At 52.8% G+C, this 22,893-nt stretch overlaps 1 protein-coding gene across 1 annotated transcript in view; it reads right to left on the reverse strand.

The window, feature by feature from the left end:
- Positions 1–22,810, reverse strand: part of SRRM3 (serine/arginine repetitive matrix 3) — an 87,928-nt gene extending 65,118 nt beyond the window's left edge. Inside the window, exon 1 of the mRNA XM_077836777.1 lies at positions 22,587–22,810. Coding sequence (XP_077692903.1) covers positions 22,587–22,810 — 224 coding nt within the window. The remainder of the gene's footprint in view (positions 1–22,586) is intronic.
- Between the last annotated feature and the right edge of the window lie 83 nt (positions 22,811–22,893).

Genomic DNA, 22,893 nt, shown 5'->3' on the forward strand with positions numbered 1-22,893 from the left:
TCCTCCAGCAGGGTAAGCCACATGGCCTCACCGCCTCCTTGAACAGGATCTCTGGGCTGTCCGCGCTCCTGCTTCACACCGTGAGCTCTGCTCAGTGCGTCCAACTGAGATGGACGCCTGAAAGAGAGTGGGACGCTCTCAGGGAGCGATGCACCCCCGCTAGATTCTGCAGGCCGCTCAGCCACCGCCGGGTTTATCCGGCGCAGCAAGTCCTTAGGTGAGCACAGAGAAATGAAAGTTGAAGTCCCGTTACCCTAGAGCAGAGGTTCTCAAACTGGGCGTGTGAAATGTATGGGGGGGGCATGAGGAGCTCTGGTCCTGCTCACATTTTACCCCCAGCAATGACTAACTAGAAAAGCTGATTGCTCCTGACCGATCAGGTCCTCCGGTGGCGCTGGGCCTGTGGATGGATTTCTGTTCCGCTCGCAAAGAGGTAGCCAAAGTCGCTGCCTTCGGTATGTGAATCCGTGGGCTACGGTGCGGTGCGCATATTAAACTGTAAGCGTCGACCACAATCCCAGTTCTGCTTTTGTTCTTATTACAGTGGATGGTTGGCTTTGCTTGAATCAGTGCCTGACTGGTTTTAATAGTTAGTGAGAGATTTATGTTGTGGGGTTTTTTAATTAGGCTATATGCTTGTGTGGCGGGCGGGGCGGGGAAGACATGAACTACTTCAGACACTAAGAAGAGGGGGGTGATCAAGTAAGTTTGAGAACCACTGGTGAACCCCTGGGGTCCAGCTCTGTCTCTCTGGCCTCTCTTTGTCAGAGTCCCTGGGTGAACAGCCCCCTGGAAGCTCTCAGCAGCCAACCCTTAACCATCCTCCAGCACCTCCCCAGCCCTCAGTTCTCCCGCTGGGCAAATGCCGCTTGGCTTCCTGCAGAAAGGTGGGCCATCCGTGGTAGTTGATGGTTAGGTATCAAAGTCCCAGTGATTGGGTTTGCCATGGTTTTCTCAAAAGCTGGCCCAAGCCCCAGACAGCTAAGTACCATTCACACCTGTGTCATAGCCTCAGCAGAGAGCAAACAACCCTTTCTCCCTAGTAGGTAACCCTGCCGCACATAGGGGAAACTGAGGCACACACAGGCCTCACAGAAACATTACAGAAGATTCCCACTTCATCACAATGTCCAATCAAAATAGCTTACGTTTTGAGTAGAGTTCCCCCAATTGAGGTGCAGGCTGAGCGTTATTCCTGGAAATGATTCAGCAAATTATTACCAATACCAAATCAAAGTCAAGGTGCGGGGGGAATTCCCCACTCTGTTTGTGGGCTCTTTGCAAGCAGAAAAGGAGGTGAGATTTTTCCAGCAAAGAACTCATGGCTGAACAGGTCTGCTGCTGTTACCTGAAAGCTTGATTACAGAGAAATAGAGATTAGCTGGGACGTGGTAGTCTTTCGCACTTGTATATTTCGTCTTCAAAGCACCTTTCAAACATTCACTGATCCTCTCCATGGTCTTGTGAAGTAGGGCTTGTCTGTATGGGGAAATTATTCCAGAATAGAAGAGGGGGTGAATTTAATTGTGGTCAGGTTCCCTGGGTAGACAAGCCCTGGGATGAGTATTTGTATCTCTGAGTTGCAGATCACAGAATGGAGGCAGAGCGGATCAGTGACTTGCCCAAACTCTGGCTCTGCCTACATGCAGAGTTGTGCTAGTTTACAGAGGGGTGACTTTTAAACTGGCTTTGTTAAATCGACACAAAAGGCCACGTAGGCTGACTTATTTTGGCTTAAACCAGCCTTAATCACGTTTAGTTTAAATCAGTTAGGCCTTGTCCCCATGAGAAAGTTGCACCCAAGGTGTGAATTTAAACTGATGTAGTTAAACTGGTTCAGACCTCTCTGCGGCGAATCGGATTTCAATTTCAGAGGGGCTCTTTTCCGTTTTGCTTGCATCGATTGGGAACAGCTTTAAGGTAAAATGCAGTAAGCCACTGTTAAATTGAAGGAAGAGCATTCTGCAGTGTGCGGCGCGGGGGTCACAGGTTTGAAGGGGGGACTCTCCCGGACTGTGCCTGGTACGTGGCAAAAGACAGGGCCTGAGTCTCCATGCCTGTCAAGGCTTTGCCTTTCAACCTCAGCCCTGTCGCCAATGATCCTTCCCATAGGTCTCCTGGGCTCCGAAGGGCTGATCCCTTCCCAGTAGAGATTCCCACGATGCAGCTCCCAGAAAAAGCCATTGCCAGGACCCAGGATTAACTTAACTAAGGCTCTGATGCGGTGAGGTGAGATTTCTGGGCTGGCTCGTGGATCCAGAGCAGCAGGAATGCAGGCCACTGAGCTAATAATGACCCTGGGGATTTGTATAGCACTGTGCATCATTGTCACTAATTAATCCTCCCAACCCCTGGCCGGACAGATGGGGAAACTGAGGCTCCTGGCTCCTGGGCTTGTGCTCTGATCAGTAGCTTAGGCCTCTCTTTTCAACTAAGAGTCTAACCAGGCAGAAGGAGGGGGATGAGATACAGAGCCTGCAGGGGGGACCTTGCCTTGGCAAGCCCAGACTGGCCCGCCAGCTCCTCTTTGCTACACGGAGGGGCCACCCCCATGCCTGGGCCATCTCCACAGTAGCTATTTCAGAGCAACGTCTCTACCCAGCCAGCACTTGGTGTGGCTTGGTGCCCAGAAGGACTGTAGGACAAGAGGTGGTAACAGAGACAACACTGACTCATTGCCTGGCCCAGGATCCCTCCCCCTGGATGGGGTGGGCAGAGCTCTCTTCTCTGGAGTCTCTCTGCTCCGTGAAACCTGCACCCCGTCTCTGCACCTCTCTGCTTTCCTCGCTTTCATTCAGATCAATAAACCCGACTTCCTTCCTTCTCCCAGAGGATCCGCCCGTCCAACATATCGCTGACAATCAGAGCTCTCTGGCTCACACCAGAGTGTGTGCAAACACAGCCAGGCGTGGCCTCAGGGCTAGGTCTGGGCTGCCCAAATCTGGGGGTATTTGGACCCGGTGTTTTGGTTCAGTACGCTAGAGAGATGGGAGACATCAGCACAGCATCACTGCTGAGAATCTAGCCCAGAAACCAGCTGAAAAATTCAGTTCAAACTCTGAACCTTCCTTAAGTTCAAAGGTCTTTGGATCGGGCCCAGGCCCGTCTTTCCCCAGATGTATCCCATGCCCGTTCAAGTGCAAAGGAGATGAGGAGAAAGCAGTTCACATTCTCCCTCCCTGTGATCCTGTCTTGGGTGGCAGCTGGTGCTACCAGATGTGAGCGGCTCAGGAGAGGCCTGAGCTGATGCCCTTGTCTGGCTGAACTGATCACACTTCAAAAGCCAGCCCGTCCCCGAATTCCCCATCTATTGGGCCCTGTGGCACAGCCCCCAAGGGGCACTCTGTGCTCTTTGCTTGGTAACCCACTCCACCATTTGCCAGGAGCCGCTCCTGGTCTGAAAGTCTGGCATATTTTTAATGTCATGTGTGGACGAGGCTGACCGGCCCCCTCCGTGCGGCTGCAATTGGCTTCTGCAGGCCGGGGCTCAGTAAGAGTTTGTGTAATCGACATGACAGGAAGGGGGGGGAAGTTACTTAGTCACGGACCAGACTTGAATAAATAAGGCGTTGCGCTCCAATCAGCCTGCTGCCTCGCTCGCTCTCTGAAGCTCTGCATCTGGAAAGACCCGAGCCCCATGGAAACATTCTTTGGCTCGGCGACTTTTCGGGCCAGCTGTCAGACAACGGGGAGCTCACGAGGCCGGGAAGGAGGGGAGCAGGAGAGGAAAAAGGCAGAGGAATGTAACAGGCTCACGGGTCGCCCTTTAAAATATACATCAAAATGCCCAGCAGGAAGAGAGAAGCTGGCTGCAAAGCGAATGGCTGCCAGAAGGCGAGTACCAAGCTGGGATCCACCCTGAAAATAGAAGGGTTCGCGGACACTGGTGCTGCCCTGACTTTCAATGGCTTCATTGCTTCCAAACCATTTCTTTTCCGTAAACCCTTTAGGCCAGTTGAATTCATGGCTGGAGCTGGGTGGGAAATGGATTTCTTGTCCTGGAAAATGTTTCAAGATTTAGAACATTTTCCCATCCCGAATCCTGGGAAGAAAAGTCGAAAACCGGAACATTTTTTGCAAGCCGAAAATTTGAAAAATCTTTTAGAGCTTGGCTCAGCTCAGGTCCCCCCGCCCCGGAGCTAGCCCCGTGTCCGCTGCAGCAGAGCGATCCTGACACGTCGAAGGAGACCCGCTCCCTCTGTGTATTTATCTGGTGGGACTAGAGCAGGGGTAGGCAACCTGAGGCATGGGTGCTGATTTTCAGGGGCACTCATGCTTCCTGGGTCCTGGCCACCGGGCCGGGGGGCTCTGCATTTTAATTTAATTTTAAATGAAGCTTCTTAAACATTTTAAAAACCTTATTTACTTTACATACAACAATAGTTTAGTTATATATTAAAGACTTATAGAAACAGACCTTCTAAAAACGTTAAAATGTATTACCGGCACGCAAAACCTTAAATTAGAGTGAATAAATGAAGACTTGGCACCTCGCTTCTGAAAGGTTGCCGACCCCTGGACTAGAGTCATGCTCATGCCTTGTGCTAGCCTTCTTTACGGTGGGGAATTTCCCCTGCGGACCATGGAGTTCACCACTCTCACGCCCAGCGTGGCAATCAAGCGCGGCCAGCACCCCCTGCCACCTAACCTCCCACTTCAATCTGAAGTGAATGAAACTGCATCCATGTACACGAACTGTGGCTCTGGCCCATTCGCTCCAAGGGAGCTACACCCGTTTACATCAGTGGAGGATACAGCCCCATCGACTCCAGTGCAGTGATGCCAATTTGGGCCAGCGGAGGGTCCGACCCCCAAGTTACTCAGCAGGAATAAGAAGAGGGGCAGAGAAAGCAGAACGCCATGGTCAAGGAGGGGAAAGTTTTGAGGCCGTCACTCAGAGGTTCCACGCTTTGATTCACACTGGCCTCGGATGTGCTAAGACTCCACGAGCCAACCCGCTCTCCCTCTGCTGACCCCAGAAAATCGGTCTGTGTCAGAAAAGGATGAAAAGCAGGAAATACCCTGAAATGTCTCTCTGCAGTGCAGGGAAACAGCCAGCAACAGTCTCTGGGCAGAGCTTGTTTGCAAAGAGATCTGCCCCACATGGGCTCTGTGTCTAGGTGACGCTTTGTCTCGTGTATAGGATGAGATAGGAGACCAGGGTGCTGCTCCCAGAACTGAAACTGTGCTCTGTGACCTTCAACACGTTACTTTCCCCCTCCGTGCCCCAGTTTCCCCTCCTACCCTTACTCTGCCGTAAGTGTTTAGATTGTAAACTCACTGGCACACGTAGTCTCTCTCCCCATGTGTACATACAGCACCTGCCACAGTGGGGCCCTGATTGTGGCTGGGAGCTACTGTCAAACTAATAATAATCCATCAGGGAAGCTTGCGACTCTGCAGGAACCATTTCCCCTCTGCTAAGCCCTTCTCTCCCATTCCTGGGGTCTGCAGCTGGATTAACGGAGGATCCATCACTGAGAGAAAGAAAAGCCTGCAAGGATCTCAGAAGGAGCAGATTGGTTCTCCTGCTGCGTCAGACCCAGGCCCTTCCAGATGCCCTGGGAGCCCTGCTCGGCTCCGTGAATAGCACTCCACAGGGCCTGATCTCGCCAGAGACTGCCTGGCTCGAGCTGCCCCCTTTCGCTGCCCTGCCGACAGGAAACACCAATAACAGGGCTCGGCCCTTCCCAGCTGAGGGACTCCAAACACTTCAGAGACACTAACAAACCAACTGCTTTGCGAGGCAGGTATCATTAGCTCCAACGTATGGACGGGGGAAACTGAGGGCCAGAGAAGGAAAGGGACTTATCCAAGTGGCTAAGCTAGGAACTGAACCCAGGAGTTGGGACTTCCAGTCCCCAGCACTAACTATATCCTTGCCCTTAACAATACCATTTCCCAGCTCCTGACATCAGTAGATCTCAAAGCGCTTTACAAAGGAGAGCATGCTCATTATCCCCATTTTACAGATGGGGAAACTGAGGCACATGAAGGTGAAGCACCTTGTCCCAGGTCACCCAGCAGCAGAGTTCAGAACAGAACCCATGTCTCCTATACCTGAGTCCAGGGCATCAGCCTCTGGAACATACTAACTCCTAACTGCTTTAGTCACATGTATAGTTAGCCCTACACTGTGGGACTCCTCGACGCAAGGCAGAGAACAGTCACCGCAAGGAGAGCCAGCTGTAGCTGGGCATGGAGGCTACAGGCATCCCCTGGGATGGTGGGCCTCTCAGCGGCTCGCTGTGCAATTCCTCCTCCCCCCTTCTGTCTCATCTTTTTGCTGCCATTCATACAACGTCTGTTCCTTGAATGTTTCCAGAACGTGGAGCGTCGCAAAGCCAGCTCAGTGCCCCAACCACACCCTGGGCAGGGACTCCATTCATCCCAGGATCTGATTCTCTACTCTCCTTTCCCTTAGGAAGTCATCTCCATCAGGGCAGGGTGGGTGCACTGTGCTACCCATCAGGCATCTCCATTCACTCACCCCCGGGGTAGCATTTTGCACCGAGTTGGCACAGGTGTGAATGATAAGACAGAGGGGAAGCAGGCCCCCAGCTGGCCGAAGCTGGTGGAGATGGGAGCGAAAGGTCCTGTGGCAGCAGATGGTCTATGGAGGAGTGAGGAGGCTACAGTGACAAGGCATCACAATGCACGTGTCCCTGGCAGGTCTGAGTTGGACGTGTGCATACAGTGGCTCGGATACACCGCTGGCATAGCCCCATTGACTGCGCTTGCTTCCGTGGAGCTGCCCCAGTTTCCACCAGCCTCACCCGCATAGCCGAGCTGCGCACGAGAGCAGCCCATGGGAAATCGCAACAGACAGGCCTCATCAGCACGAAGGAATTTCTCCCTAATCTCAAGGTGGGGCACTGGCAAAGCAGGGCTGAAGCTGGTGATGACAGCGGACAGGGCCTTATAAACCTTGACAAAGAAGGGTTAGAAAGGAACCGTAGCTAGGCGTTCCCGCATAGAGGCAGTAGGGACTTAGAGGCCCAACAGCCAAGGCCAGGGTTTGCCTCGACGTTAAATCCCTCACCAAACAACAGGAGCATGCCAAGGAGTAAATCAATGCAGGGATTCCCACAGGAGCAGGAATCAGTGGGACCGCGGGTGGGTGTAAATCGGTGGTGTGACCGATGAAGAGCAACAGCCGGGGGAGTTGGTCAGTGGTTGTTAATCAGTGGCTCAGCAAAGGGCTGTAACCCATCTGCACAGAGGTGTGACTAAAGGGGGTGGCTCAGGGGCATAAGCCAACCAGGGGAGCCAAGGGTAGGTCAGCCAGGGCTGCGATTGGACGGTGTACCAGTTATCAAGGCAGTGACTCGACGAGGGTGCGGTGTGTGATCGGGTGTGACTGGTACAAGCCACTTCTACTCCCTGTCCAGCCATTGATTGCACTGTATCTCTCTGCCCTGAAACCCCACAGGGCTCCGGAAGCTGCCTCTCTTCCTGATCCCAGAGCCTGCACAGCCGTTCTCCACCAGCTGACTGCCCAAGCGCAAGTGAGCTGGGTACAGAGCGGTGGAAATCGATAAGGGGTGATTTACACCTGGCTGTTGATGAATCGGGAGTGTCAGCTGCTCAGCAATACGATCTGGGTGTACGTCAGCCAGGGGTGAAGTGAAGGGGGGTGGGAACAAAGGGTGCGAGCCACAGGGGGGTGTAACCAGGCGTGCAAGCTGCTCAGTGGTGTAACTGGGGCAAAAGGGGGCCAGGTGTCATGTGCACAGGGGTATGATGCAGTGCAAAATTCCCTTCCCCCCGCCGTTAGACCAGGTGGAAGTATCAGCTCTCCCCTGAGTCTTTAGCCACGCCCGGCTTCCTGGGCTGAGCATCAGGCCACACGCCCCCCTCCAGTTGCCAGCGCATCGGGGCTGGGCTGCAGCTGGCCACCTATCTGAATCCCTATCCCTTATCACCGGCCCAGGGAGCGTCGGGCTGGCATGGATCCCACCTGCTGTTTCCACCTGCTGTCCTTCCATTGATTGCACTGTATCTCTCTGCTCTGAACCGTCATGGGCTCCGGAAGCTGCCCCCTCCCTATTCCCAGAGCCTGCACAAATGTTCTCCATCAGCCGACTGCACACGCTGTGAACGCCACTGTGCCACGCCTGCTGTCCTGCATCTCAGAACCCACCGTCTGACTTGAAAGGGAACCATCCCGGCCGGCCACTATCACCCCCGGGCGCCCGTGCCCAAGGGGGACCCGGAGCCGGGAAGAGGAGTAGGGGGGATGAGGCAGGAAAGCAAACTGCACAAAATGAAGGCACGTGCTGAAATTGGAGGGACGGCAAGGATAACACAGACTGCAAGCATGCTGTTCGACAAACATTTCCCGGGTGATCGGGGGGCTCCGTGTGCCCGGCTTCAGGGGGACCAGAGAGGTGTACGGGCGGGCGTGCTGGGTTGTGGGGTGATGGGGAGCCTGTGAGTGGGATACTGTGTTTGTGCGTAGGGTGGAGTGGTAGGAGCTTGTGGGTGCTGGGGATACAGCCTTGTCACCATCCCAAGGTCAGCCTTTTCCAAGCACAGCTGTTTGCTCTTCCAAATCTAGGGGAACTCCGCACTGTGTCAGGTAGCAGTGGGGGCAGGTTCTCGCCCGACCCGTGTGCCAGGCCTCAGCCCGTGCAAGCTGTGGTGCTGTGGGTTGGGTCCTGGCAGAACCGTTTGCAACCCTTCCCCTTCCCAGATTTTATATGGATATTTAATCTCCTGAAACTCTCTTTGAAAGTGTGAAATTTACAGGGCTCCTCAGGAAAGAAGGGAGGGGTGTGGAAGGAATGAATATGAATGAGTTCATTCACACCGAAATGGCCTCATTAGCCCGCAAGCTGGTGAAAGTTCCTGAAAGCTGACTCATCGTGTGGAGCCCCCATCCCCGGTCCTAAAGACAGCACGCCCCATCTCTGCTGGGGAGAACCCCAGCCCTGCAGTGGACAAGTCTTAACAACAGCTGTAGGTTTTGCCGAGGTACGTACAAAGTCCCCCGGACCCCTGGCAGATGTCCGAACCCCACTAGCAGGCAGCGCGCTGTCATGAAGTGCGGGGATTTCGATGCCGGAAGCTGGGGGTAGTTCGTGGGTTTGCCACTACTGAGGGCAGGGAGCAGAGCAGGTGAAGTGTGAGCACACATGAACATCAGTGGTTCAGCCTAGTTCTGACCCCAAGCTGGGCGATTTCTGATGCCTTTTGCTTGGGGTTACTGTGTCCAACCCCAGCCATCCAGGGAAGACTCAGGGGCCACAAGAAGAAAGTGACCCAAAGGTTTGCACTGCCTGAGCTCCCCATGACCCCCAGCTAATGCTCCTCTGCCGCCAACTCTGACAGCCCAAAGCAAATTACGCCTCCTGGAGAACCAGTTCCTGTTTGCAGGGCCTGATGTGCAGGGGTGCTGAGCGCCACATGATGCCAGCAGGCGTCGGGGGAACTGTGGGTGCTCAGCACCTCTGAGAACCAGCCTGGGGTCACTCCCAGCTGCAGCCTCGGGCCAGCTGTGCAGGTGAGACCCACGGAGAAAGCAAAGGGGGAAGGGGGCTTGATTCAGAGCCGGAGCAAAGCAAACAGGGCTCTGGAGTCCAATGGTCCCAGCACGTCCCCCCCACCCCCCCCCCAGCCCCCGCACACCCAGCAGCCTCCGCTCAGAGGTTCCACATAAGAGGATTCCTCACATAAAAACCGGCCCCCGGCCCCCCAGGAGGCCACACGAAGATTCAGCTGTTGTCTGGTGGCTTCATTAGGCCAAGCGCCTCATGCTGCTTCTGCCTTTTACCCCTAGATTTAAGAGCCCTTGTGTAGCCAGCATTTTCTCCCCACAAAGGTCAAGTGACCTCCGGAGCTCCCTTTGCACAGACCAAACCGATCGAGCACTTCAAATCACTCGCTGTGAGGCCTTTTGTCCAGCCCCCACCCCCTCCACCGCCCCCGAGTTATTTGTGGGGCTCTCCTCTGCACCCTCCCCAGGTTTTCAACATCCTTAGAAAAATGTGGCACCCACCAGGGCTGGATCAGTTGCCCCATCTCGCCCGTGCTGCATACAGAGGTAACGTCCCCTCCCGGCTCGCTACTCCCCTCTGTGCACTGCTGGGTGGCAGGCCAGCAGCCCGAGGCTACAGGCCAGGAAAGCTGCAGTGCGCTTATCCAGTCCCCCAGGGAGATTCAGTGGAAGAGAGGCTCAGAGAGGCCTGGGCATGATGAGAAATTGCCAGGACGAGGGTTGCCAGGTGTCCAGTTTTCGACCAGAACGCCCGGGCAAAAAGAGACCCTGGTGGCTCCAGTCAGCACCACTGACCAGGCCATAAAAAGTCCGGTTGGCAGGGCAGGCAGGCTCCCTATCTGGCTCCCCGGAAGCAGCGACATGTCCCTTGGGCTCCTAGGCGGAGGTGCGGCCAGGTGGGCTCCATGCACTGCCCCCGCACCGAGCATCTGCTCCACAGCTCCCATTGGCCAGGAACCACAGCCAATGGGAACTGCAGGCCTGTGGGTGGTGGCAGCGTATACCATGCAGAGCCACCTGGCCGTGCCTCCGCCTAGGAGCCAAGGGACATGTCGCTGCTTGTGGTGAGCCCCCTGAGGTAAATGCTGCCCCGCTCCCCGCACCCCCTCCTATACCCCAACTCCTTACCCCAGCCCTTAGCCCCCTCCTGCACCTTGTACCCCAACCCCCAGCCCTGAGCACCCTTCCATACCCAAACTCCCTCCTGGAGCCTGCACCCCCTCCCACGCCCCAACCCCCTGCCCCAGCCCAGAGCCCCCTCGCTCACCCTGAACCTTTAATTTCTGGCCCCACTCTGAACACCTCGGCTCCACCCCCCAGCCTGTAGCACCCTCCTGCAGCCCAAAACCCTCATCCCCGGCCCCACCCCAGAACCTGCACCCCCAGCCGGAGCCCTCACCCCCTCTCGCACCCCAACCCCCTGCCCCAACCTGGTGAAAATGAGTGAATGAGTGAAGGGGGGGGGACAGCGAGTCACAGAGGGAGGGGGGATGGAGTGGGCAGGGCCTTGAAGAAGGGGTGGGGCATGGGGCAGGGCCTCAGAGAAGAGGCAGGGAAGGGGGCAGGGCAAGGGTGTTCGGTTTTGTGTGATTAGAAAGTTGGCAACCCTGGCCAGGACTAGAGGGATTTGGCTCGTCAAGGAGAAGAGCTAGAAAGGTCTTGACCCAGGCAGGGAAAATGATTGAGGGTCTCATGCAAGCTGATCAGTCCCTCCTCTTTGCATCGCTCTGGAATACAGGAATGAGAGGATACTTAGGGAGGCAGCAGGGCAATGAATCTAGAGCCAGTAAGAGGCAATACTTCCCCATGCATTAACCTGCCAGCTAGTGGCTGCCAAGTGCCAGCCGGGCCAAGGCCAGGGTTACCAGAGTGGCACAGGGCAGGCCAGTCCCTTTGAGAGGCCGTGGGGCTTCAGCTCCAACACTTACGTTGCCTACAATTCCTGGGGTCCCTCTGAGAAGGCCCCAGCGTGCCTCCTTCCTGGGCTGCTCCCAGGAACAGGGGCTGGCCCTTGAAGCCTTCTTAAAGGAGCAGCTTGCTTTGTGAGAAGTGTGTTCAAAAGGGCCAGCTAATCTAACGGCTACTGATAACATTTGGGGCTAGGCAAGTGAGGAGAAGGGCGATTGTCGGCCAGGCAATGATCGCAAATATTCCCCTCTCCCTCCAACGTGCACAACCCTGACCAACCGAGTAGGGCATTGGCAGCGTCTTCGTGTTCCCCTGTCGCATCAGGCACAAGCAGGGCCTGGATTCCAGATCAGCTAGACTGAGAAGCTGATCCGGCGTGTAAACCCCATCCCTGCCATCACACCCTAACACCTTCCCCAACGCAAGTGGGGTGAACTTTGTCCCAGGTCTAACCCCCACTGAGGTCAATGAAATTAGCCCAGGGAAACTCTGGCTCATGCTAGCTCAAGGGTGGGACAGGGTTGCTGGCCTTTTGTGGATATAGTCTGGAGTCATCTCTGTAGGTTGTGCGTGGAAAGGCCATAGCACAACGAGGAGGAAGGATGACTCGGTGGTTAGGTCACAGACCTGGGTTCAAGTCCCTGCAGACTCCCCGTGTGACCTTGGCCAAATCACTTAGCCTCGGTTTCCCATCTCTAAAGTGGGGATAAAGCCCTGCTCTGCCTCTCCGGGGTATTATAAGGATAGGGATTTTACAGACTATGAGGCACTCGGATATTGGTGTACCGGGGCCGTGTAAGTACCGAGATAGACCCCTGTTCAGTGCATGGCTGTTTGCTGGCTGGTGTCAGCAATAATACGGAGGCAGCCGACAAAGGGAGCAAACATGGCAGCTCCCGAGTTGCTCGGGGTTTTGAAGCAGGTGATGGAGAAGTGGGAACAAACACCATGCTGGGTGCAGGCTATCCCCAGGGACACAGTTAACTCAGGTCTTCCAGGCTTTGCCTTTTATTTCAGGGATGCTGAAGAGTGGAATTGTAGGAGCTGGGTCTACAGCCCTTTCGAGGGAGCCTTATGGAGAAGGCAGGGCCCTGGGACTCAGCAGAACCAGGTTCAGGGCCTTGTTCTTTCTCGGGCTCCTTGCTTGTTCTTTGCCTCAATTGCCCACCTGGAAAGCAGAGGTAATGATCCGTCTTTCTTCCCCACCTTCTTGTGTATTTCAAATCTAAGCCCTGTGGGTCAGGGCCTGTCTCTCACTCTATACGGCAGCTAGCAAAATGGGGCCACGCTCCAAGTCTGGGGCGTCTAAGGTCCTCACGCGGGACAAATAATGAATGATATTACCGCAATCTGTGGCTAGGTCTGGAGTGAACAGGTCACAACTGCATCCTACACAGCTAAGGATGCCGGCTTCTAAGAGCAAATTGCACGTGCTTGGTGACAGATCTTCTGTGACTAAATTGCTTGGTAACATAAAAGGCGGAGCAGGGACTCAGACACTCAATTGCCCCTTGAATGCGGTCTGTACCTCCTGCTAGTTCCATCTCTGGGCTGCCACTCTTCTAATACTTACCGTCTGGCTTCTTGACTATTTAATGGACAGTGACTGAGCTTTTCATTGGGTATTTTGTGCGTCTCTCAAGCAGATCCTTTCCATTGGGGCTGAAAGTTTCTTGTTTCCCTTCCAAAAGTATTAAGAGTGTTAAATGTGAAACATCTACCCGACGGGAAGGCAGCAGGGTTAAAAACAAAGCCAGGAAAGGCAGAAAAGAGATACAGAGGGGAATGTGCAGTGTTTACACACTTTGATACTATAAGCCAGATTTTCCAAAGGACTCTGGCCCACATCAAAGGTATTTAGGCACCTAATTTCCACTGATTTCAGGGTTCTGGGCCTCTAGGCCTTGGGTGGAGGCTGGGTGCTGAGCCCTTTGGAAAATCTGACCTTTTGTGTCCCACAGGGACTTCTGGGGTGTTGAGCATTGTTTAAAATCAGGCCCTTATTTTGGTGCTGAAATGGGAGTTGAACTCTGCTACAAATCTGGCTGGGTGGGTGCTGAGATATGTACATCTAGTCCTGCACTGATGGGTACCAGTGAAACACCAGAGAGAGGCCGAGAGAGGTTATGTTTTGTATTCCTTTTTTGTGTGTGTGCATGCTAACGTTTTCTGTTGATTCATTATAGAGCCCAATAATAACAATGCCTAGCTCTGACACAGCAGTTTTCACCAGTAGCTCTCAAACTACTGGGGAAACTGAGGCACGAGGGGTCGGAAGTGACATGTCTAAGGTCAACCAGCAGAGCTGAAACTAGAATCCAGGTTGCCTGAGTCCCACGCCAGGGCTCTATCCCACTAGACCACACTGCCCCTAGGAACCCGACACAAGGATCAGGTTCCCACTAGGCGCTGCACAGCAAAGAATACACTGAGAACACACAAAGAACACACAGCAAAAAAAAAAAAAAAAAAATACACTCTCTGCCTTGGAGATCTTTTGCAGTGCTGAATCCGCTTCATAAAATATCCTTCACTCGCAGAGAAAGCTCCATCCACGGATTTCAAAGCAGTGAACAGAACAAAGAGAGCCTCATTATCCTCATTTTGCAGCTGGGGAAACTAAGGCACAGCTTGGTTAAGTGTGTGCCCTGACAAAATCCAAAAGCCCTGAAAACACCACTGATTGGGCACAGATCTAAACAAGAAAATGAATATAGCCAAGCATCTCTCTAGGGGAGTCTTGCACTGGCAGGGAGATGGACTGACTGAACCCGTCCCATCTCTAAGGTCTGTGATGCTATGCTGTATGCCAGAAGGACACACCTGGTTAGATCTGAGAAGACTCCTCAGAGGAGACAATCCCCAGCTTGTTTGTGGCCCCCAAAGTCTGGAGTCCAGGATGGAATGTCTTCAGCCCACCTCTCAGGACCCCGAGGTGACCGCCAGAGACCTGTGCCGGCAGCTGTAACGCTGTGGTCCAAGAGCAGCACCCAGTGGTCAGTGAAGATAATCCCATCTCTATCTCCACTTCCCTCCTCCCTTCTTTAAAGGTGACCTCTTCAAATCTTCTGACCGGTTTCTCCCAGCTGTAGCTACGTGCACTGAACAGCAACACTGTCAGCTAAATAGGACCTGCCAAATAACGCACAAATGGGCAACCTCGCAAATCCCGGACAGCGAATTGGGAGCCTAATAGCCTATTTGCATGGGCCCTGTTAAGCGATTTGGCCAAGAAGAGGCACAAAAGCAGGAGAACCAAAGACTTCCTAGCTGTAACTCCCACTGTAACCTGAAGCTTCTCAAAATGCACTTGCTGGCAAAGGCAGAGATACAGAGCGTGAAACACCTTTAAAAGTCAGAACACGCTTGTCAGTTTCGATTCAGGAAGCCCCTTGCCCAAAGAGAAATGGCAATCAGCGAGCGTTTAGATCCCAGTCCCTTTGCCAGTCACACTGGAGAGCTTGCCCTCCCTTTGTCATTCAAAGCTAAAATTCAGATAATCAATAAAACAATTCAGAAAAACTCCAAAGCCGTTTCTCAGCCGGTCTCTGTCACTCGCAAAACCACTAAAGGGTGCTCGCTGGAAGCGAGGGCTGGTTCTGGTTTTTGCAGTATGGCTTGCCTGGTGCTGTGACAGTCTGTTGATTCAAAGAACAGGCCCCAGGATACATGACCGTTCTATCGCAGGGCTTTAGATTGCCGTTCATCCTCATGCCATCTGGGTGCCAGTGTTCCAATAAGGATAAACTTTTCATTCAAGATCTAACAGGTTCCCTGTTGTGGGTGCCAATTACTAGAGAGCCACAGGGTACGTCTACAGTGCAATCCGAGGTTGACTGGAGTATGTGTAGACAAACCCAACCTAGCTTTGATCTGGCTAGCTCCAAGAACAGCAGCAGTGAAGCTGTGGCATGAGTCACGCTGTGACTTCATTGCTATTGTAACTGGTGCTAGCTAGACCAAAACCAGTTTGGGTTTGTCTACACATGCTCCTTTCCCACCTCTGACTGCACTGTAGACAAACTCCCAGACTTATTTTGGGGTAGCTGGTCGGGGTTTTAGGTTGACCGCCTGGTATCCACCCCCAGGCCTTCAAAGGTTTTGGACCCATGTTATTTAGTGGGGAAAAAGTGATCCAGGAATAGTTTTGTTTCTTATAAACAGTTGTTAATAACTCTTAAACCTAAAAATATCGAGAAAACATCTCTCCAGAGCTGAGCTTTTATTAACACTGCTACATTCAAACGATCAAAGCAAAATCAAACAAATTAGTCCCAGTATTGGACTGGAGCTGACTCATCCAATTAGTACTAAAAATAATCAATCCTAAAATAAATTCTAAGGAGTCTAAGGAGGCGGCTCTCCATTCAGTTCTAGATCCCAAAGCTCAATATCAACCTCCAAATATAATTCCCCTAAAAATAAGGAATGAGAAAACCCCCAGCACAACTTGTTAATCATAGGCCACTTTCCATCAGTAGATTTCAAAGCGCTTTACAAAGGAGATTGGTGTCATTATCCCTGTTTTACAGGTGGGGAAACTGAGGCACAGAGCAGTGACATGACTTGCCGAAGGTCACCCAACAGGCTAATGGCAGAGCCAGAAATAGAAACCAGTGCTTCTGAATGGCAAGCCACACCCCCTCCTGCAACAAAGCCAGCTGATTAAATGCTCACTGATCAGCAACATGAAAATAAAATCAAACGTATACCAGCAGCGTGACCATCTCCACTTTCTTCTCCGCTAATCGAACCAGAGACATATGTTCTTAGGCTTTCTGGAAGCAAGGCAACTACAGTGACCTTTCTATGCTGGACTCGGACTACAAGTCCGACAGCTTATCTTCCAAAATCTACATCTTGACAGAGAAAGGCTACTTGAAAGATCATCAAGATGAACCAACTTAAAATGAAAACAAATATATTTGCCGTGAGGTCCGCATGCCCACTCAGCGGACCCGGGCTAGGGGATTTTCCTCCACAGGCGCAGAGTGGCTGTGAGTAAACCCCGTGGCACTGCCCATCCCAGCCCTAGGTCAGTGCATTGACATCGTGGCAAACCCACCATTCCCATGGCCACTTCTCTGCTGGCCCAGCCCTAACCCCCGCCAGCCCAGGGACCGGGATACGCATGCCAGGCTAGGTCCAGGCGTTCTGTCACAGAATCATAGCACATCAGGGTTGGAAGGGACCTCAGGAGGTCACCTAGTCCAACCCCCTGCTCAAAGCCCCCAGCACATGCCACAGAGGAAGTGCACTGGATCTGCTGGGCCAGGCTCCGAAGCCACGGGTGCAGGCGAGTAGCGAGAATCTCTTTCGCGAGATAAGCAGGGATGCAATTCTGACCATGGTGGGTGGAAGGTCTGACTGGATCACTAGGTCCATACAGAAGCTGCCACAGCAGAGAAGAGAGGGGACCTGGCTGGAATGAACATCCAGGGAAGTTTCTGTCGGGCAGCTGGACACAGACAGACCCTGCAGTTCTCTCTGGCTTGGCTGGCCACAGCCAATGCTGCCTAGTGACACCATGCCCCGGGGCTGCTGATTACACAGCAGCTCGCATCGCTCCATGCAAGAAAGGAGCGAAGAGGAGAAGGGAACAGAACCTCTAGGGGGAAAAGAGCAGGAAGGAGGTTTGGATGTGGATTCGGGTCTGAGACAGAGCTTGGGTTCCGACGTGACCGCAGCAAGGGCAGAAATTTCACATGATCTACTGACCTGGCAAGATGCTTGCCATCTCCCGCTGCAGACGGGCCCCTCCTTCAAATCTGACCCGGACCCACAAGTGTGGGAACCCGGATCCCAGACACCAACCTTGCCCTATTCTCCAGTACTCAGGGGAGTGGGGAGAGTTGGTTTGAGGTTCCTTTTTGGCCCCATCGCTACAATAGCCGTGATGTATGTACCCCCTACTTCCAGCCAAGCAGCTGTATCTGGCACAAGGACCGGACGTGGTCCTTTAGCCAGAGAGATACGTTTTTAACTGAATCACTTGGAAAAACTACCAATCCAGTAAGTTAAATTTCTGAGGGAAAAAACACCTTTTAACACGAGGTAGCAGCAGCATTCGAACCACGCACCTGCCATGCTAAAACAAGCCAGAGTCTCTACCTCTTGAGCTAAAGCTCCATGAGCTTGTAGCAGTCGTAGGCTCTTGTATTCTTATTGCTGACCAGCCACTAGAGCGCAACAAAGCCCCACCCTGTGCTGGTTACGCAAATTCAGATTCCTTTTGTTAACCTAAACGGAATCAATTCCAAGGCCCAAAAGGCTTTTGGATTCTCCCCAACCCTCGAACCAGACTGGACTCAAGGGATTTCAATGATGAATAAACACATGGCTTGATGCATGACAGGAAGGTGCTCAGATGACGAGCATGGTAGAAGCATCTACATAGAACAGACTAGACCGGTCGTTACATTCTCCCCATGTGGTCCCCCAGCCATTCCACGGAAGGGCTATCAAAGCCAGCTGCCCTGGGTGCCAACACAGACCTGCCACCCATAGGGTTTCCCTCTCATCTCTGCTGCTATTTCTTGTTCCAGCCCGAACAATGCAGAGGGAAGACAACACAAGCCAGGCTCGGGCTGGGGGTGAGGTGCGCAGGAGAGCCCAGCGGGGGTGAATCACAGCCAGCGTTTGCCTTGGCTGCTGAGCGTGAAAGCCAATCTCACCCAGTGCCCAGAGCATGTCAAGTGCCTGCCACCTCCGCCCCCTTGGAGGCCAGGGAATAATTGGAAAACTCAATAATTTATCAGCTACTTTCACCAAGAGCAGTAGTAAACAAAGCAAGCAATGAAACACCCTCTCCCACCTCCACTGTAAACCAAGCCATGGAGCATTCAGCTGCCTGCCAGCTGCTCTGTTTTCTCCACAGCCTCTTTCCCAAGCCCTGTGAACTCTGGGAGGAGGTCAGGGTTTGGCTGTGGAGCAGTGCAGGGACCTGGTTATCTATCGAAGGCTGGGCACATGTCAGGCCTGGCCCGGCATCAGCCATTGGGATGATGCACCGAGCAGGAGCAGAGCCGACACGGGCTCCGGAGGACGTCCTCATGGAGAGATTCAGGGGTTGGGGAGTTGGACACAGATAGATCACTTGGATTTGAATCTATGCTTAGCTCCCTTCTACGCCGGCCATTGCACTGAGTTGGAGATCTCGCTTTAAACACAGTTGCAGGGTTTAACCAAGGATGTGGCCAGATCAGGTTTCAAACAGGTTTCACCTGCACATCTACCAATGTGATATATGCCATCATATGCCAGCAATGCCCCTCTACCACGTACATTGGCCAAACTGGACAGTCTCTACGTAAAAGAATAAATGGACACAAGTCAGATGTCAAGAATTATAACATTCATAAACCAGTTGGAGAACACTTCAATCTCTCTGGTCACTCGATCTCTGATCTCAAAATGACTATCCTTCAACAAAAAAACTTCGAAAATAGACTCCAACGAGAGACTGCTGAATTGGAATTAATTTTGCAAATTGGATACAATTAACTTAGGCTTGAATAGAGACTGGGAGTGGATGGGTCATTACACAAAGGAAAACTATTTCCCCGTAAAAAGAAAAGGAGTACTTGTGGCACCTTAGAGACTAACAAATTTATTTGAGCATAAGCTGTTTATCCATGTTTATCCTCCCCACCCCACCCCCCACTGTTCCTCAGACGTCAACTGCTGGAAATGGCCCATCTTGATTATCACTACAAAAGGTCCCCCCCACCTCCGCTCTCCTGTTGGTAATAGCTCACCTTAAGTGATCACTCTCGTTACAGTGTGTATGGTAACACCCATTGTTTCATGTTCTCTATGTATATAAATCTCCCCACTGTATTTTCCACTGAATGCATCCGACGAAGTGAGCTGTAGCTCACGAAAGCTTATGCTCAAATACATTTGTTAGTCTCTAAGGTGCCACAAGTACTCCTTTTCTTTTGTTTCAAACAGGGCTTCTAGTGCAAATCCCCACTTAGGTGGTGAAACCAAGCTAGAAACGAGTTTAGCCAGGAGATCAGAATCCCTGCTGCGGTGATCTGAGAGCAGAACATTGCCCCGCCCCCGCTGAAGGCTCGAGGACTTCTCTTGGCAAAGATAAACTTTGCAACATAAACCCATGCAACGCACCACCCCATTGTGTACCCAACTCTGGTACCGATGTGCAAGTCCCTTAATAGCCGCATGCCACAATCTTTGCTGCATTTAGCCTCACAGCACCCAGGAGAAGCAAGGCTAGGCTATTACCCCTATGGTACAGACAGGGAAACTGAGGCACAGAGAGATGCCATGACTTACCCAGTCTGTGTCTGAGAAGAGAATTGCACTCAGGTCTAGCTTCTTGCAAGCAATCAAGCAAACCACTGAGCTATCCTTCCACTCATGGAGCATAGGCCCCTCAATGGCTATTAGCTGGGATGGGCAGGGATGGTGTCCCTAGCCTCTGTTTGCCAGAAGTTGGGAATGGGTGACAGGGGATGGATCACTTGATGATGACCTGTTCTGTTCATTCCCTCTGGGGCACCTGGAATTGGCCACTGTCAGAGGACAGGATACTGGGCTAGATGGACCTTTGGTCTGACCCAGTGTGGCCGTTCTTATGTTCTAGTCAATGACTCACTCACAGTACAGGTAACCCGCAATCCTTCTTCACTTCAAACCCATGTTACTCCTGCAGCACTGAATTTCTAACCTGAATCTTGCCAAAGGCACTGTGAGCACTGGGTGTCAACAAGGATCAAAGCCCAGTTTTCAGAAGAGATTAGGGCCAGATATTCATGCCCACTGGCTCCCACGTGCACCTTCTCTTGAAAATCTGGACCCTACGTGCATGAGGCGTTTGGCCTTTGTTCTCAGTAAGACTTTCTGAGAAAGGCACCCCCTCCTCTCCACCCAAGAAAAGGGAGAAGAAAATTTTAGCAAACAGAGAAAACATGCATTTCTACAGCCCCGTCTCTCAAAAATACCTTCAGGCATTCCAGCGAGCCTTTGCATGGAGACTAAGGACTCCCACCCATATGGAGAATTTAACCCAGACAGGGAACAACTGGGGCTGAAATTTGCATAATTAGACAGTGGAACTCATTGTTATTGGATGCGGCTAAGGCCAAAAACTTAGGAAGAATCAAAGAGGGATGGGATATGGATATGGATAACCAGAATATCCGAAGTTATAACGGTTAATGTTAATATATTTTTGGAAGGGATATTAAACTTCCTGCATCAGGCCTTAAACCAATCTCTAATTAGGATGAGACCTTCATGGGGGGGCAGAAATCTGCTATGGTGGGGTTTCCTGCACCTTCCTCTGCGGCATCTGGTACAGGGCACTGTCTGAGACAAGATCCTGGACAAGATGGATCATGGGTGTGATCCAGTCTGGAGTTTCCTATGTCCCTAATTGAAATATGATCACCAAACTCTTTTCGCAATGCAAACCACACCCTCTAGCTTGCCCAGAGCTCGAATGATTAGATACGCCCACGTGAGCTCTGCTTTGGTTGGGATGCTGTCCTAACTCGGTCAGCTGGGCGTTTCCTCTGGATTCATTCCGGTGGCTGATCTTTGCCTGGGTTCTCCCGTCCCATCTACGCCCTGATGAAAGATACACCTGGGCCATTATGCTGCCAGCCCGTGCACCTGGCATGGGGCTGGGCTTGCTGCAAAGCTCTCTGGACCAGCCTTTGGAGATAGAAAGATGGAGGGGAGGGATAGCTCAGTGGTTTGAGCATTGGCCTGCTAAACCCAGGGTTGTGAGTTCAATCCTTGAGGGGGCCATTTAGGGATCTGGGCCAAAAATTGGGGATTGGTCCTGCTTTGAGCAGGGGGTTGGACCAGATGACCTCCTGAGGTCCCTTCCAACCCTGATATTCTATGATTCTAAGACAGCCTCTCTCCATGTGTGAATGCCCCAGTTTGGCAGCTCCAGACAGCTCTGGGTGTTGTCAGTGTAGATGGCCTCTTGCCTGCCCACCCAGCTGGAGAAATGCCTATGGTGGGAAGACTGTCAGGAAAGGCTGGGAGACAATGACAGATATGGAAAAGAAGGATCGTGTGTGGAAGGGTCATGGGTTACCCTGTGATCAGACAGCGAGAGGGTATTCAGAACCAGGAGGCAACCACTTGGGCATCTTGTAGCTTCTGAACAGGACAGAAAAACATGGACACATTACGTTTTGGGCTAACGATGCATCTCACTGTCCCTCCGTTTATCTGCCTGTCTCTGATCATACTCTGCAGTGCTCTCCCAGGCCTGGGCTCAGTAAGATTTGGCCCCACACAAGGGAGAGAACCCACCGCACGAACCACCCTGCACTCTGCCATTCCAGCCTCTCCTTTGCTTCCTCTGACTGACCACCAGTCTGCACGAACAGGCACAGGGCTGGGAGATCCTGAGTGCTAATCCTGGCTCTGACACCGACCGCTCTGTGCTCTTGGGCTCAGACACTTTGGCCCAGATCCTCAAAGGTCTTGGGGCTCCTAACTTCCATTGAAATCAACAGGCATTAGGTACCTAAGCACCTCGAGGAGCTGAGCCTTTGCCTTGTCAGATAACACAGAGCTGGAATGAGGCAATGGCCAATGTTTCCAACCAGAGGAGCCACAGCTTAGTCTCCAAAATCCATATTTAGCTACAGATTTCAGAAATGCCTCTGGGATGTAGGCACACAAACCCCACTCAAGTCAATAGGACCTTTGCTCCTAACTCACCTGGGCACTTTTGTAAAACCCACCTACATTCAGCCACAGGGGCCTTACTTGAAGCCCCTATTTTTGATCCTTCAGGCCAGCGTCTGTCGAGCACTGGGGATGTATAAAGCACTAGACAGAGGCTACGTCTTTATTACCTGCTCTCAGGCCGTAACATGAGCAGCCCTGGCCTAGAATGCAGCGTGGCGAGTGGTGGAGAAATCCAGCATGGTCTAGTGGATTGAATATGGGGCTGGGGACCGGGGATTCCCAGGCACTGCCCTGCTGTGGGTGAGGATGGCTAATGACCTGCTCCGGGGTGCGATGTACTGGGTTGCAGTTGGCCTAGCTCCGGTGGCCTCTTAGGACCGTGCAATGCTGGAGAGCAGTGTGCCTAGACTGGAGTGTATGCTGTGGGCTTTGCTAGGGGAGAAACGGTCCCCCCCACCACACTCAGGAAAGCAGCCTCCTCCAGAAGGACATCACTCACCCTTGCTCCTCCATCATCTCCTGCAGCTCCATGCACTTCAGCTCCACCCGCCGCTTCCGCTCGTGATCCAGGATCTCCCGGTGAGCCTTCTTCACCAGGCTGGGCTCCACCAGCCGTGCCTCCTCCTCCGGCTTGTGCCAGGTGCCGGAGGCGCCGGGTTGGGGAAAGCCATTGGCCGCCTCCTGGGGGGAAGGCATCTTGGCCCCGTTGTTATAGAGGGCCATCCCAGCGTGCGCCCACCAACTCCGCAGCCCCTGCGAGGGAGAGAAACAAATTCATGGTAAGTCATTTCCAGCTTCCCTCTCCC

The sequence above is a fragment of the Eretmochelys imbricata genome, chromosome 17 (assembly GCF_965152235.1).
Source record: "Eretmochelys imbricata isolate rEreImb1 chromosome 17, rEreImb1.hap1, whole genome shotgun sequence".
Classification (NCBI taxonomy): domain Eukaryota; kingdom Metazoa; phylum Chordata; order Testudines; family Cheloniidae; genus Eretmochelys; species Eretmochelys imbricata.